The sequence below is a fragment of the Triticum urartu genome, chromosome 7A (assembly GCF_056163025.1).
Source record: "Triticum urartu cultivar PI428250 chromosome 7A, HENAU_Tu73, whole genome shotgun sequence".
Lineage (NCBI taxonomy): Eukaryota > Viridiplantae > Streptophyta > Magnoliopsida > Poales > Poaceae > Triticum > Triticum urartu.
The window spans coordinates 194,839,602-194,856,274 of record NC_141879.1 but is presented as its reverse complement, the minus strand read 5'-3'; the positions used below and the strand labels follow the sequence as shown (position 1 = coordinate 194,856,274).

The following is a 16,673-nucleotide window of genomic DNA, read 5'->3' as shown; positions in this document are numbered from 1 at the left end:
GTACTTTTATCTGAACCGCCAGAATGAGTGTACCAATGGCCCTAGCTTGGAACTTGGTGGAATCTCAATTCAGCGCCGACAGGGCGCCGTCTTTCCCATAATAGTCTTACCGAGTCATCCCAAAGATTGGAATCAGACCTGGTTTTATTGCCAAGATATGTCTCCAGCCAATGAAAAACCACTGTCAGGTTACCGCACAGAGCGTGTGGACTCCAAGTTTGTGTTCCCTGACAAGCTTACTGCTGCTGAACGCAAGAAGCTTATTCCATCTTTTAAAAGGATAAATGCCTTATTGGGGAATGGCTTAACCGGCGTTGACTTGATCCGCTGCTGGATCTCGTGGCGGGTCATTCCTCTAAGCCGCCGATCCAAATTGTTGTATGAATATGGCGGAGGCCTAGATGACTCTCTGCGTTACAACTCTATACAACTAACCAAAGAAGATATTGTTTCAATGTCAACCATCCTTGTGAACGGCAAGTATGAGGACTGCAGTAAAGTTGGGTTAAACCCCTTCTGTAAACTTAACCCGGCACCAGAGGTGAGAAAACCCCTGACCTCCTCTTTTTGTGTTTTTCCTCAGTAGTTTTAAATACTTGCATGACCTTTTATCATGTTTATCCGTTTACAGGCCAAATCCGACTTCTGGAAAGCCAAGTATGACCATGAAGCCGCCAAGAAGGCTAGAGCCGCCGCCATAGCTGCCAGGAAGACGACCCGGAGGTCCAAGAAGAAAAGGAGCACTGCTGAGGACCTGTTAAAGCTTGACGATGATTCTGAGTCGGAGGTAGCCCTTGACTCCCTTGGCCAGTTTTTTAATAACCTTATTGACACTGACTATTGCCAGGATGACACGGGGGCCAGTCAGGCCGTAGAAGAAGAGGTAACTATTTCCTCCGACTCAGCCCATTTGCCAAGACAGAAAGTTCGACTGGTAACCCGGAAAGTAAGGTTTTCACACCCTTTGGCTTATTTGGACCCTCATTTTCTTTTGAAAAAGCAGCAACATGAGAGCCGCCGTCAGGCCCGGAACGACAATGAACCGCCTTCTGTTTTACAACAAACTCCTCGAAAGCACCAGAATGAGGTCTCTTTTATCTTCATCTTCTGCTTTTATTAATGAGTCTATTCTCTTGTATTACTAACTTTATTTTACCTTTGCGGGAGGTTTCTCGCTCTTCTAGCGACTCATCTCAGACGCAATTTCCGTCCTTCAAGACTGCCCCTGGGTAAAGAAAAAATCATCTTTCCTCTGTGTCTTTAAAACTGCATCATTGCACTAACTGTCTCATAAAATCTTTCTTAGTGGTCAAGCCAAGTCCAAGAAGGCCAAGGTGATTAAATCTTGCACCTGAACCGGCCATGCCAACTTCTCCCCCTCGAACTGAAGCACCAGAAGACCCAGCTGTTGATACTCAATTGGACCCTCCTGAGCCGTCAGATACCGTTGTTAACCCCTCTACCACCAGACCATCCGGTTCAGCTAACCCGCCAACGTCTTCTGATCATGACGTTCTGATCACTGGCAGCAGATTTGTTGTGTCGGGTAATCCAACTGTGCTAGCCAGGCATTCTGCCAAACAAGAGGCCTTAGAAAGGCAGAAAGTACAGCTTGATATCTCTCGCTATACTCATCTGAATGCTAGTGACATATTGTACGGCTATCTCAGTCATGTGCGTTCCAGCCGTGAGTCAAAAATTGAGATGGTCAAGCAATTACAGCTAAAATATGAGGTATGTTTTCCGGCTTACTTATACTCTGCCAGCCCCCAAGTCTTCAGATGATGATCCTGAATGATCTGTAGACTTTAAGATATAGGTTGACACTTTGCCTCTGAAAGTCCAATAGAGTAGCATAAACTTGACCTGTAGTCCCCAAGGGTCGGCTCCATTTATCATAAATGAACCAATACTTAACTTTATAACTGTCTTTTACTAGTCCCAGTAAGTACTGCAATACGGCTTAATCTTGAGAAACTTTCTGAATATCATGCATTAGCCCCAAAGTGCCAAGTGTTGTTACTTTGTAAAGCACTTGGGACTTGAAATATATAAGAGTCATAAAAATTGCTTTGGCAGACATTAGCCCCCAAGTGTCAAGTGGTATTGCGGTGCATAGTACTTGAGACTTGAACCCTTATAACTTTTAGTTTAAGCCTTGACACACCTGTGTATGTTTTGTAGAACGCCCTATCTGAATTGGGCTCCCAATTAACTGATGCAAAGACCCGGCTGGCGGATCAAGAGGCAGAAATAAAGTCTGCTAACTCTAAACTCCAATTGAGTCTTTCTGAGACAGAAAAATTGAAGACCAGCTTGACGGCAAAAAAGAAATCCTGGGCCGAAGAAAAGACGTTGCTGATTCAACGTGTTGAAAAAGCTAAAGCGGATCTTGAGGAGGTTACCACGGAACTCACCAGCTTAAAGAACCAGGTGTCTCAAATGGTCTCCGCCATCTTTGGTAAGTCATCTGTGTTAATCACTTATGCCTTCTTTTGACCCGTAATATAAGCCGCCTACTGACCCTTTGTTTAAAAAAATATTTGCAGGTCCGCGAAGCAAAAATCTGAGCCAAGATAGTGTGACCAAACTGAAGGCAGTTTACACCTTAGTGGAGCAGTTTTTTACTGGCGCTCAATGAGCACTTGCTGCTATCTCTCCTGCCAACCAAGGACCCAATCGGTTGAGCGATGTCTTGCAGAAATTGTCAATCTTACCCGCCAGGTTTCAAGAGATCAAACGACCCTGTGCCAGAGCCGGAGCCCTAACTGCCCTGAGCCGCTCCAAAGCCTGGGTGCCAGATCTAGACCCGGCGGATGTAGCTAAAGGGTACCCTACCGTGAAGGAAGACGGGGCTCTATTTGAGCAGGATGACTTCATTGCCTGCGTGGGGGGAGTTCGACCTCAAGCCACCGTTCTTGGAGATGAGACCAACATTGATAAATATCAGCCAGGTTTTGATTTGGAGAATAAGAAGATGGCGACTCCCTCTTATAAAGTGACGGATCTTATCCCACCGGTTCGCCAACATACATTTGCCCCAGAGATTGACCCGGCCAGCTTAATTGATGATGAGGCTGAGTTCATTGCTCTGAATGGCTTTGACTGGTCTAATCCCGGCTTTCAACCAGTGGAGGGAGATGAACCGGCCAGGGGGGAGTCATAACCATCTGAACAATCCTGCTTTTAGCTTAGGATCTGTCTTAAGAGAGAGAAACAGTAACCTTTTGGGATCTTAATGCCTTGTAATAGGTTAGTTTAAAAAACTACATATTTTGCCTATGCCATCGTGCATAAGATGACGCGTGTGACTCTTTGCTCCTGATGTCAATATATGCATCACATCTACGGTTACATCTATAATATTTCAACTCTGTTCCTGTAGAAAAGGAAAAAAAAACTGGCTTGGTGGTTTAGCACTGGATGGGTCAGAACACCCGGTACAGGACCAATGATTTTATCATAGGAGGAAAAAACAGAACCATACGTGAAATAAACAAGGTTGAAACAACCTTTGATTAATGAAAAAACACCGAAAATCTGTTCATGAATAACAGTCATACCTGTGTCCTTTGCATCTGGACTACCAGTCTATATGACCCGGGTGATGAGGTTGATGATGCAGTTTTTATTTGAGAAGTCAATCTTCTATATGCGTGATGATTATCATGCCTTGGCGGTTTATTGTCAAACAGTCAAGCCGGCAAAAAAACCGTGTTGATCGTTTAGATTTGAGACAACAAAAACCAGTAAAACAACATAGCAAATTTCAAACAATATAAATTAACTTTTTAACTGAAATTTGGGGGTTTCTGATTCGAATACGATCAGTAAACCGGACCAAAGGGGTTAAGTTAAGATTCAAATACGATCATATAGCCCCCAGTGGCTTTGGCGTTGCGCTGATCAAGAGGGTACCGACAGCTATGTTCTCTTTGGTTTGAATACGACCTATGTTTGAACAAGAAGCCCCCAAATGACCTTGAGAAGTTTTTAACGACCCTGATTCGAATACGATCCAAGTCGGACCCAAAAGGGGTTAAGCTATGATTCGGATACGATCAGGAAGCCCCCTAGTGAGTTTGGCTTTGAGCCGATCAATAGGGTTACGACAACTATGTTCTCTTTGGTTCGAATACGACCTATGTTTGAACAGGAAGCCCCCAAGTGATCATGAGATTTATAGCTAGATTTGAATAATATCATAAGCCGGACCAGAAAGGTTAAGCTAGATTCAGATATGATCAGCTCCTTAATATCCATGAAAATAGTAAAGATATATGATCTTTGAAGAGGAAAAAAGGCAGAGGTCCTTCTTTATTATTTATCATAATATATACAACGTAAAAGTATGTACATGACGAGAGACGGTAGCTCAGGTGTAGTATGGCCGAAGCTGAGCAATGTTCCACGGCTGGCGGGTCTCCTCCTCCGACTTACGTGAGTCTTTGTGCTCTCGAATGTCAATGAGGTAATATGACCCGTTGTTTAAATTCTTACTGACCACAAAAGGTCCTTCCCAAGGTGGGGATAGTTTGTGTGCATCTGACAGATCATGAATGAGTCGGAGCACCAGGTCACCTTCTTGAAAGGTCCTGGATTTAACCCGGCGGCTGTGATAACGGCGCAGGTCCTGTTGATAAATTGCTGATCAACCCGCTGCCAAGTCTCTCTCCTCATCTAACAAGTCAAGTGCATCCTGTCGGGCTTTGTTCATTATTAGCTTCAACGTAACCCACCACGCGAGGCGAGTCATGACGGATGTCACTGGGCAGCACCACTTCCGCTCCGTAAACCATGAAGAAAGGTGTATAACCTGTAGACCTATTAGGAGTGGTGTTGATACTCCACAGCACCGAGGGTAATTCCTCTACCCAACAACCAGGCGTCCGCTATAAGGGAACCATAAGCCGGGGTTTGAGACCTTTTAAGATTTTTTGAGTTGCTCTCTCAGCCTGACCATTAGATTGAGGGTGAGCTACGGAAGAAACATCAAGCCGGATATGCTCACGTTGACAAAACTCCTCCATAGCACCTTGGGACAAAATAGTGCCGTTGTCAGTGATAATGTTGTGTGGAAAACCAAAGCGAAAAATCACCTTTTTCACGAACTGAACCGCCGTGGCTGCATCACACTTACTCACTGGCTCTGCGTCAACCCATTTTGTGAATTTGTCAACTGCCACTAAAAGATGTGTCTTTTTATCCTTAGACTTTTTGAAAGGTCCAATCATGTCAAGCCCCCAAACCACAAACGGCCAAGTGATTGGAATCATCCGCAACTCTTGAGCCGGCACATGCGCTCGTCGTGCAAATTTTTGACATCCATCACACCTACTGACCAGATCCTCTGCATCAGCGTGAGTCGTTAACCAGTAAAAACCATGACGAAAAGCTTTGGCCACAAGAGACTTTGACCCGGCGTGATGACCACAATCCCCTTCATGGATCTCACGAAGTATTTCTTAACCTTCTTTAGGAGAAACACAACGCTGAAACGCTCTAGTGATGCTGCGATGATACAACTCTCCGTCAGAAATCGTCATTGACTTGGACCGCCGGGTTATCTGTCGGGCCAGGGTCTCGTCCTCTGGCAACTCACCCCGGGTCATGTAAGCTAGGAACGGTACTATCCAATTTGGAATAACATGAGTAACCGACACTAAATGTGCCTCCGGGTCAGGAATGGCCAAATCTTCCTCTGTAGGCAACTTAACAGACGGGTTATGTAAAACATCCAAAAAGGTGTTAGGGGGTACCGGCTTACGCTGAGATCCCAACTGGCTTAAGGCATCGGCCGCTTCATTCTTTCTGCGGTCAATGTGTTCCACTTGATAACCCTTAAAATGCCCTGCAACAGCGTCGACCTCGCGGCGATAAGCCGCCATGAGAGGATCCTTGGAATCCCACTTGCCTGACACCTGTTGAGCCACCAAATCTGAATCGCCAAGGCACCGGACTTGGCTCAGACTCATCTCTTTAGCCATTCGAAGCCCATGGAGCAAGGCTTCATATTCTGCTATGTTGTTAGTACAAGGAAACATCAATCGCAACACATAACAAAACTTGTCCCCTCGAGGAGAAGTTAAAACAACTCCAGCCCCCGAGCCTTCCAACTGTCTGGACCCATCAAAATGAATCGTCTAATATGTGTTGTCCGGTTTCTCCTCTGGCATCTGCAACTCTGTCCAGTCGTTAATGAATTCAACTAGCGCTTGAGATTTAATCGCAGTACATGGCATATACTTCAAACCATGAGACCCAAGCTCAATAGCCCACTTGGCGACTCATCCTGTGGCTTATCTATTTTGAATGATGTCTCCTAGAGGAGCAGAGCTAACCACAGAGATTGGGTGACCCTAAAAGTAATGTTTGAGCTTCCGGCTTGCCATGAACACCCCATAAACGAGCTTCTGCCAATGTGGATATCTTTGTTTAGATTCAATCAGCACCTCACTGACGTAGTAAACCGGCCGTTGGACCGGATGTTCTTTGCCAGCCTCCTTGCGCTCCACAACAATGGCCACACTGATAGCACGTGAGTTAGCAGCTACATATAATAACAACGGCTCTTTCTCAACCAAAGCAGCAAGAACCGGCGGCTCAGCGAGCTGTTTCTTCAGATCCTCAAAAGCAGAGTTAGCAGCATCACTCCAGACAAAGTCATCCGCCTTTTTCATCATTTGATACAAAGGCATCACCTTCTCCCCTAACCGACTTATGAACCGGCTTAAGGCAGCGACATGACCCGCCAGCCGCTGAACGTCATTGATGCACATTGGTTTGGCTAGAGATGTGATCGCCTTAAATTTCTCCGGGTTAGCCTCAATACCTCTGTTAGACACCAAAAAAACCCAAGAGTTTGCCAGCTGGGACTCCAGAAACACACTTGGCCGGGTTAAGCATCATCTTGTTGACCCGGAGGTTATCAAAGGTTTCCTTCAGATCTGTTACCAAGGTTTCCTTCTCTCTGGACTTCACCACTATATCATCCACATAAGCATGAACATTACACCCAATCTGACTATGAAGGCAATTCTATACACACCGTTGATAAGTCGCCTGGGCACTCTTAATCCCAAAAGGCATAGACACATAGCAAAAGGCTCCGAACCGAGTGATGAAAGCTGTCTTCTCCTGGTCCTTGACTGCCATCTTGATCTGATGATAACCTGAATAGGCATCCAGAAAACTCAAATGCTCACAACCCGCCATAGCATCAATGATCTGATCAATACGAGGGAGAGCAAAAGGATCGGCCGGACAAGCCTTGTTCAAATCGGTGTAATCCACACACATACGCCAGGTGCCATTCTTCTTGAGTACAAGCACCGGGTTAGCCAACCACTCTGGGTGAAAAACTTCAACAATGAACCCGGCCGCCAAGAGCCGGGCCACCTCTTCTCCAATGGCCTTGCGCCTTTCCTCGTTAAACCATCGAAGAAACTGCCTGACCGGCTTGAACTTCGGATTAATATTAAGAGTGTGCTCAGCGAGTTCTCTCGGGACACCCGACATGTCAGAAGGTTTCCATGAAAAGATGTCCCGGTTCTCACGGATGAACTTAATGAGCGCGCTTTCCTATTTTGGATCCAAGTTGGCACTGATGATGAACTGTTTGGATGAGTCGCCAGGCACAAAATCGACCATCTTGGTGTCATCGGCTGACTTGAATTTCAACACCGGTTCATGCTCCATAGTTGGCTTCTTCAAAGATGGCATGTCTGTCGGGTAAACATTATCTTTATAAAACTTTAACTCCTCTGTCGCACAAACAGACTCAGCATAAGTGGCATCACCCTCTTCACATTCAGGGCTATTTTCCGGCTTCCATGTACTATGATGGTGCCTTTATAATCTGGCATCTTGAGCTGTAGATACACATAACACAGCCGAGCCATGAACTTGGCATAAGCCGGCCGTCCAAACAGAGCATGATATGGGCTTTTGATCTTAACCACCTCAAAAGTTAACTTCTCAGCCCTGAAATCATATTCATCCCAAAGGCTACTTCCAGTTCAATCTTACCAACTGGGTATGCCAACTTACCAGGCACAACACCATGAAAAACAGTGTTGGACTGTTTAAGACTCTTATCAGTCAACCCCATCCGACGAAACGTCTCATAATAGAGGATGTTGATGCTACTGCCTCCATCCATGAGCACCTTAGTGAACTTATATCCACCCACCTGAGGTGCCACCACCAAGGCTAAGAAACCCGGATTATCAACCCGGGGAGGGTGATCTTCCCTACTCCACACAATAGGCTGTTCTGACCACCTCAAATAACATGGAATCGCCGGCTCAACAACATTGACAACCCTCTTATGAAGCTTCTGGTCCCTTTTGCATAAATTAGTGGTAAATACGTGGTACTACCCACTATTCAACTGTTTTGGATTGCTCTAATACCCGGACTGTTGCTGCTGTTGCTGCTGATTACATTGGTCGGGTTGCTAATTATAGCCACCCTGGTTAGCCGAATGGCCCTGTCCATGAAAACCGCCCCCGCCTGAACCAGCGCCAGGGCCATGAAAGCCGCCTCCGCCTAAACTGCCGCCAGGCCCATGACTACCATCAAACATGTTGGAATTTTTAAATGCCTTCATGATCGTACGGTCCTTCCATAGATGGGTAGCTGGCTTCTCCTGGGTGTCGTGTCTTGGAGAAGGTTCATTCAATAGTTGTTCGAGGGTGGGACCTGACCCGCCTGACCGAGGAGGTGGCCTACCCTTGCGCCATTGGTTGTTGCCCTGTGTATTGGTGTTAGCCACAAACTCATCAGCCTTACGTTTATTACCTCCTTGATTCGCCGGGTTATGCTGGTGACCCTTGCCGTTGCCGTTCTTCTTTCCCTTCCCTGTTTTCTCTTCATCAGACACGGGATCCTTGGTACTGTCAGAATCAGCATATTTGACCAGGGCCGCCATCAATCGGCCCATGTCATTACAGTCACGCTTGAGCCGCCCCAGCTTCTGCTTCAGAGGTTCAAAACGGCAATTTTTCTCCAACATTAAGACTGCAGAGCCGGCATCCATCTTATCAGATGAATGTATTATCTCCTTGACCCGGCGCACCCAATGGGTCGTGGACTCACCTTCCTCTTGCTTACAATTAGTCACGTCCACGATTGACATAGGTTGTTTACACGTGTCCTTGAAGTTTTGAATGAACCGGGCTTTTAACTCCGCCCATGAGCCTATGGAATTGGGTGGCAACCCTTTCAACCAAGTGTGAGCCGTTCCATCCAACATCATAGTGAAATATTTAGCCATTGTTGCATCGCTGACCTCCAACAGCTCCATCGCCATCCCATAACTTTCAATCCATGCCCCAGGCTGCAAGTCGGCCGTGTAATTAGGCACCTTGCGAGGCCCTTTAAAGTCTTTTGGCAAGCGCTCATTACGTATAGCCGGCACCAGGCAAGGGACACCTCCTGTTCTCGTGGCTACTCCTGCCTCAATAGCGGCTGCTGGATAAACTGGAAAGGCCTGATGAGCCGCCTGCTCAGCTGCTAGTTGAACCGCCCGCTCCGCCTCTTGACGGATTCCTGATCCGCCAAGTTAAGGGCTCCACCCTGCGCCGGCTCATGCCTGCACGGTTGGTTATGGCGTTGAGCGTTGCTCGACATAGCGGCTGAGTCCATATGTCTGCCATAGCTCGGGCTCCGGCTTGGGCGAGGGGTTGAATGGATTCTGTCTCGACTGTAAGAGTACGCATCCTGCTGTGCCAGGGCCATCTGAAGAAGTTCCCTCACCCTTCGTGTTTCAATTGTTGTCGGAGAGTCGCCTTCCATCGGGAGAGCCGCCAAACGAGCCGATGCAGCAATGAGATTCTCCAAAGGGTTAGAAAAGTGACCCGGTGGTATTGGTGTGTACTGAGGCAGGGCGGTATTCATACGAGGTGGCTCCATGGCCCGCAGTTGAACCGGCGCCCCTGCCCCGGGTGTCGCGATCCAGTTTGCCTCCGGCGGGTTACTTGGACCAACCCCGGGTGTGTGGAAAAGATTCCTAGGATCGTACGTCAGAGGCAGACGTGACTGAGTTTTCTCGTGCCTTCTCCTCATGACCTCGTTTGACGCGTTCAGATCCACCGAGAGCCGGAAAGTCTCTGCTTGAAGCTGCTGAGCACGAACATCTAAAGTCGCCCGCTCCGCGGCCATCTTGACCTCTTCTGCTGCTAAATTTTCCTTGGCTTGTGCCATCTCTTCACATAGTAGTGCCACCTCCGCGTCATGCTGAGCCTTATCCGCCGGCTCCACCATAGCAGTCAACAGAGTCGTCAACTTGTCCATGAGGTCCATTAGCATCTGAGTCGAGCAGCGCGCGGGGTCTCCTGACCCGGCCGTTGCCGACCTAGTGGTTATTGCTGCTGCAGCCGTGGAGTTCTGCCCGGGTTGAGTGCCAACCATGAAGACTCCGGTTCGATTCGGCGGCTCAAAGGGGTCCGGAATACTGCTGCCATCAGAACAGCCCCCAAGCATGCCATCTTGCAGCTGATACAAAGAATCTGTCTCACCTGTTGATGAAGCAGCATCGGAACAGATGGCCGTCTCACCACCGTCCATTGATCCTTCAGAGAATTCACCTCCATGGATGCAACCCACGAAGGCATGCTTCACGGCAGGTTGAGCCCGGGCGGATCTCGCGCGCTGAGCCGTCTCGATGAGGTTGGTGTAGATGTCTGGCTCAGGGTCTGACTCGCCGATCCGGCCGATGAAGACATGGATTCCGCCGAAGGGGACCCGATACCCGTACTCAATTGAGCCGGCCTCGGGGCCCCAGCCTTCGTCGTCGATGTAGAGCTTTCCGCGACGACTCTTGGTCATCTAGCCCACAGTGTATCCCTTGAGCCCTTCGAAGTTGCCCTTTAAGAACTCAAATCCACCGTGCGCTGGCCCCACGGTGGGCGCCAACTGTTGTGGAATTGTCATAGCAAAAGTCCTAGCAAAAGGACTTAGTCGTAGGTCCATCGCAACTAAGAAGCTTAAAGGGGTTAATCGGAACAAGGGACACGAGAGGTTTACACTAGTTCGGCCCCTTACGATGAAGGTAAAAGCCTACGTCTAGTTGTGTTGGATTGCTGGGGTTTCGATGACCAAGGAGCTAATCAGCTAACTTGGCTATCGATCTCTTGTTTCTTGCCCTAAGCCGCTGCCAGGTCGTCCCCTTATATACATGGGTTGACGCCTGGCAGCCTACAGAGTCCCGACCGGCTCATAAAACGTGTACGGCTCGGTGACTTCTTTTATATGCCTTTCCTTACAAGTCTTTCTTTACATACAGCGGTTTACAATATTGGGCCTTAAGCCGCCTCTGGGCTTAGGCCTTCTACAAGTCTTAATAAACTATCACCTTGAATATTACTGGGCTTCTTTTGTAACCCGCCATTGGGGTTGACCCGGCCCCTCCTGGGCGGGTCATACCTAGTAGCTATATCCCCAACAAGTTGTCTTCCATGCATGTCAGATATAATTGCACACACTGATATATAGACACACACACACACTAGCAAAAGGGCCCGTGCGTTGCAACGGGTAAAAAAGAGAAAAATGCAAACACGCATGCCCGCTAAAACAACTATATACAAGGTCACTATAGACAAGTATTTTTCCATGATATAAATGTAGAGTGGAGCATAAGTTTTTTTTTGAAAGCCAGTGGAGAATAAGTTGGTGAAGAAGTAATCCAAAAGAAGAATGTTGAGTGGAACATAGGTTGATGAAGAAGTAACCCAAACCGGTACATCATTTTATTCATTATCCAGAAGCATGATGCAACGAAAGCTAATTAATTGTCCAAAAGTGTGATGGAAATAAAAAGTGTGATGGAAATAAAGATAAGAACTAAGTGGCTGATTATTCGCATCTTGTCAGGCATCGTATATGACCATAGATGTTAATGAAAACACTAAAAGGCGACAAAAACAACTTTTTGCAGAATAATACACCACCACACTCATGGGAGTCCAGTTAACAATTTTCATTGAAACTGAAAGCATTATTGAATAGAGCAAATAAACTGCAAGTTTATGAATTCTATTGACGTCATGATAGTTCTGCTCATAAGGATCACCTGATGTCTCCATGGCTACTGCTGTTACAATAATACCACGATCTTGTAAACTATCCTTGTAAGAACATTAAGTTAGCTGAAGAAAGATCTCCCATTGGGAAAATGCATCATTCTCACCGCACACTGAGGTGCACGCCGTCGCATGTGAGATGGCGGCCAAGGTTCTGGTTTCCTCGCCCATGAGGCAGATCCCGCGTTACATCGGGGACATGGCATGGGCGGTGGAGGATGCTTGAGGTGGCTGCACGGGCTACCGGCCGGTGGTGGCGACAGTGCAGAAACGGGAGGGCTGACGTTGTGGCAGGCACGGAGTGTCGGCGACGCCCGGGCACATATTGGGCATAGAAATTTCACAGGACTGATTCAACACTCACGCGAGGGAGAGAGACGTGCTAGTTTTTTCTGTAAAGGGGAAGAAATGGAGGTGAGAGATGTACGTAAAAAAGCAGAGGGGGAGATGGACAACATATGAAGATGGTAGACGGGCAACCTAGCTTCCTGGCCGTTGTCAACGGCCACCGCCTTGAACTGCCGTCTCTGGCCTCACCGGTGTCAGGCCTCAAGTCAACCCGATGCTTGAAATGAAGTTGCCTGCATGTCTTCAAAATTTAGTTCAGAAGCATGAAAGTGTTCAAGTTCAGTTCGGAAGGTACCTGCAAGTATTCAAAATTAAGAATATTCAGAACATAGCAAAACAGAGAAGTGGAGAAGGAATGACCAGCATGCAAGCTTAATGCTAGCACTCAATTTGATGGTTGACCATCTTGCCTACTCAATATGCAGATTAATTGTAGTTATTAATCATAATACATGCTATTCTACCATAGGCATTAACACAAGCACTGTCTTGCTAGAAAGAACAAGCCACTGGAATCAGAATAGACACCGGAGAAACTCGCACCAAATCATCCAAATAGAGATGAAGATACATGAAGCCATACATCCATTACCTAGAACCAAAAAAACCATGGTATGAGGGGAATGAGTGCATAGCATGGAACTACCACAGGTTCAGTCAGAAAGACACAATTGGTAGTATTAGAAATCAAGTGCTTGATCAACTGATATACTAATGATAGGAAAGTGTAGTACCAGTTCAAGTTTGTAATACACAATGGGAATGCCACCTCTATATCAAAAGGATGATACCTCAAATAACTCCATGAACTGTGACACAAAGATAAGACTGATGAGTAAAATCGGCATCGGCATACCACAGTACGGAAAACAATTAGCAATGATACATGGAGGAAATTGTATATATAATGCAGAACATCAAGCCAGGTCACAACACCATTATAGAGATACTACCAGGCGGGAGGTTGGAACACAGTAGAAGCGTTAAACCTGTATGAAAATTGACAAAAGAAATTTACCTGTTTCCCGTTCGGTACCACCTCAAGCTTTTTAAAATCCCCGTCAACAACATATTTTCTTCCTAACAGAAAACAAATCAATTAAGTGTAGTCCTTGTAATCAATCATAATATGATAAGAGTTCTCTTTTATAGGAAGAAAACATGAGCATTCATTTTAAGTCTGTGCTTTTATCATATGCCGTTTTTTCCACAGCATATCCCCTGTTTCTCTGTTGTAAAGGTACATGATTGACTGTACTACTTTTTTCTACCACAGTAAACGACTTTGTTTTATAGTTCCCTAAAACATAGTATAGTTTATTGTTACCATAATAATTTTCTGACATCAGTCCGGATAGCTTTTGTTATCTGTTCGCCAACATTTTTCTCACACTTGGGTTTATTTATCGGCATCAGAACACAACGAGAAAAATAGGCATGCCTTCTTCGGCAGGTTTGACACTTCACAGATAGTAGTAACAACACCAAAACCTCGTCTTTCTTCAACTCTTGTAGCACTGCCGACGCCTTTGATGCGGAACATCTTGAACCTTCCTGGTGATGAATGTGATCTCTGTATAAAATGATAATAGGTTCAATGCTAGAATTTGTCTGAAGTCATTTGACACTTCCAGGGAGCTAGTTAACGAACAAATATTAATTGAGCATTAAGGATTTGTACCAGGCACTTCACATCAAAGTGTGACATCTTCACTGGGTGCCTGTTCATTGGTGGCTATGATTCACTCATTGGAGTAGATTCTGAAAAAAAAATGGGAGGCCGGAGGCACATTGGAAATCCATCAAGAGTTGGCCTGCAGTGTTGGTGTATATAGTCAATGTTATCAGTACGTTGCAGATTCAACTTCTCAAACAAAATCATAGTAAAATTGAATCGTTTTACACATTATGAACATTCGGAAGCAGCTAACAAACCTATTAGGCGTCTATTCACGGTTGCTAAATTGTGTCTGACCATTAAGTGAAGAAGTCATAAGAGAAACGGTTGTGTGTATTGAACATGTACACAACACCCATGGGTGATGCCCCAACTCAGAAAAATCTTGCACTCAAAATCAATCAGTGGAAAGCATGCACATACCACCGAACGCTGATGCAGCCTGGAGGTTGTTGTTGGCCACGGCCACGGGCGTGTTATGGCCGGGCTCGGCTCATGCGCCTCCGCCGGAGGCAGGAGGAGCTCTCCTAGGGAGGTGGATGCTGGAGGCGCGCGCCGTCGATGGTGCTGGGCGCCCGTCGTTAGCGGGGGCTGGGTGCACGGGATGGGCGTCGCGCGAGATGCGGCGAATCCTGACGAGCTCGACCGGATTCGACGACGGCGGAGCGAGGACGGGCATCGCGGAGAGGATGGATGTGGGTGCGGCGGCGGCGGAACCCTCGTGTTCTCGTGCGGGCTGCGATGTCAACGACGGGCGAGTCAGGCCGCGTATGAATCGTTTTTTTTTCACTTTTTACGGTCAGATTGCTGTAGATTGCGGGTTGATTCCTCTAAACCACATGGACTCTTTTAGAAAAACGCCGTGACGTGAACCCGAAGATTCAATCCGTGCTTTATTATTACTAGGAAAAAGGTCCGTGCGTTGCAACGGGAGAATATCACACACTCTGGCTTTGATAATAATGTCTCAAGACCTTCACTCCTCAGCAACGCGAGCTTCTATCTGGCGGTGCCCAGGAGAGGGATGGTTCAGTGACAAGCGACAATTGGATTGCCAGTGAAGACGTGGTCACATATCACGTACTACACACATTTTGTACATGTCCTCCACAGGATGATGGCGTAACATCCGCCCATCTGCTGCTCCCGCCATAGCCAGTCCATACATCTTTCTCCTGCCAGCTCGACCACCAAGTAGAGGGAAGGTGTGGCAAAAATTATTGTCATCTTAATGATCCACCAAGCACATCTTCTATAAATGCAGCAAAAAGTTAGAGTAGCATCATGGGAAAATTTACTCCCCTTTCATGAACCTATATAAATATAAGCTGATAAAAAAGAAAAAATATGTGTCATAATTCATAAGCACATCTTCTATATAAATATTAGGATAAGTGACAGATGCATTTATACAGATATTGCATTTGTATTTTGGACCATATATAGTATATGGGACATGAGTTGGCAATCAGTCCATCCTTTTAGCACTAAGGATATTTTTTTCCTATAGTATGCATTTTATTTGTCCCATCCGCGTCCCTAAAATCAAAGATACTTCCTTCTATCCATATATTGGTTTTAGATTTGTCTAGATATGAATATATCTAAAACCAATTAATTTTAGATATCATAATATTTTTGTTAGGTTTGTCTAGATATAGATGGATGTATCTAAAACCGTTTGGTATCCGTATCTAAAACCGTCACATGTATCTAAAAAAATCTAAGACAAATAATATTGATATGAGAGTATACTAATTTGAGATATTTTTATTTAACTATAGTGTAAAATAATAAAGTACACATATTTGATTTTCATTGGTGAACTATCCTGTTTTTAGCTCAAGCACGTGGACCCATCCTGACCTTATCTCTTCCAGAGAGACAACTTTTATGGATCCACTACCAACCTTATCCCTTCCAGGCAGAGAGCGCTCTACTATCTGATCCTTGTTCATCATAGCTGGGACAGAGGAAGCGTAGGCTAGGGGAGAGTGCTGTCGGAAGCGTAGGATAGGGGAGAGTGTTGTCCGCATGGCTCGTACGCTATCTGGCCGCTAGGCGCCGTCGAGTGCGGCGAGCTGGGTGCTCGGCCAACCCTATGGTGGAGGAGCTGGGTCCAATGTTGTGTTCATGCAGTCGGTCGAAGGTCGAGCAGAGGTTGCTCCTGGCTCGTTTGAATGGTTGATTCCATGCACCCGTGTGGAGTGCACAGGTCGCCGGCTTCTTCGAGACGCTCTGAGGCGCATGCGCTGCTCGGCCGTCGAGTGCGGCGAGCTGGGTGCTCGGCCAACCCAACCCTGGGAGTCAACAAACAACGCATGCCAATGTCTCCACGAGACTTTTTTCTTTTCTTTTTTCATAACCGCATACTGTCGAGACGCACATCTCACCCTCGTTTATTTTTTATTTTTTAGGCTGCTTGTTTCTAGTATAACTCGGCCGTATATAAGTTGATTGTTTTTATTGAAAGGGACGATGTGGGATTATTTAATCACATGGTATGGTCGCACTTTTTTCTCCTGAATCAACGAAAAGAAGGAAAGGGGCGCAGCTGGCCC

At 46.4% G+C, this 16,673-nt stretch overlaps 1 protein-coding gene across 12 annotated transcripts; it reads right to left on the bottom strand.

Moving 5' to 3' along the window:
• Nucleotides 1-11,964: 11,964 nt before the first annotated feature.
• LOC125520862 (uncharacterized) lies at nt 11,965-14,892 on the bottom strand. 12 transcript variants are annotated; one of them, XM_048685896.2, is made up of 7 exons: nt 14,536-14,891; nt 14,116-14,248; nt 13,876-14,007; nt 13,453-13,514; nt 13,169-13,243; nt 12,567-12,667; nt 11,965-12,478 (listed from the first exon to the last, which is right to left on the bottom strand). In XM_048685896.2, the coding sequence occupies exons 2-7, from the start codon at nt 14,161-14,163 to the stop codon at nt 12,447-12,449; spliced, it is 450 nt and encodes a 149-aa protein (XP_048541853.2). In that variant the 5' UTR covers nt 14,164-14,248; nt 14,536-14,891; the 3' UTR covers nt 11,965-12,446. The 12 variants fall into 12 exon arrangements, 8 of the variants coding, with proteins under 8 accessions (XP_048541853.2, XP_048541855.2, XP_048541854.2 ...); XM_048685898.2 differs by having other exon boundaries at nt 13,226-13,243; XM_048685897.2 differs by having other exon boundaries at nt 13,453-13,510; nt 13,926-14,007.
• Between the last annotated feature and the right edge of the window lie 1,781 nt (nt 14,893-16,673).

Coding starts and splice junctions, on each gene's coding strand:
- LOC125520862 (XM_048685896.2), bottom strand. CDS start 14,163: ATGAACAGGCACCCAGTGAAGATGTCACACTTTGATGTGAAGTGCCTG. Junction 13,244..13,452: donor TGGTACCGAACGGGAAACAG/GTAAATTTCTTT, acceptor TTTGTGTCACAG/TTCATGGAGTTATTTGAGGT. Junction 12,479..12,566: donor GACAACGGCCAGGAAGCTAG/GTTGCCCGTCTA, acceptor TCCCCTTTACAG/AAAAAACTAGCACGTCTCTC.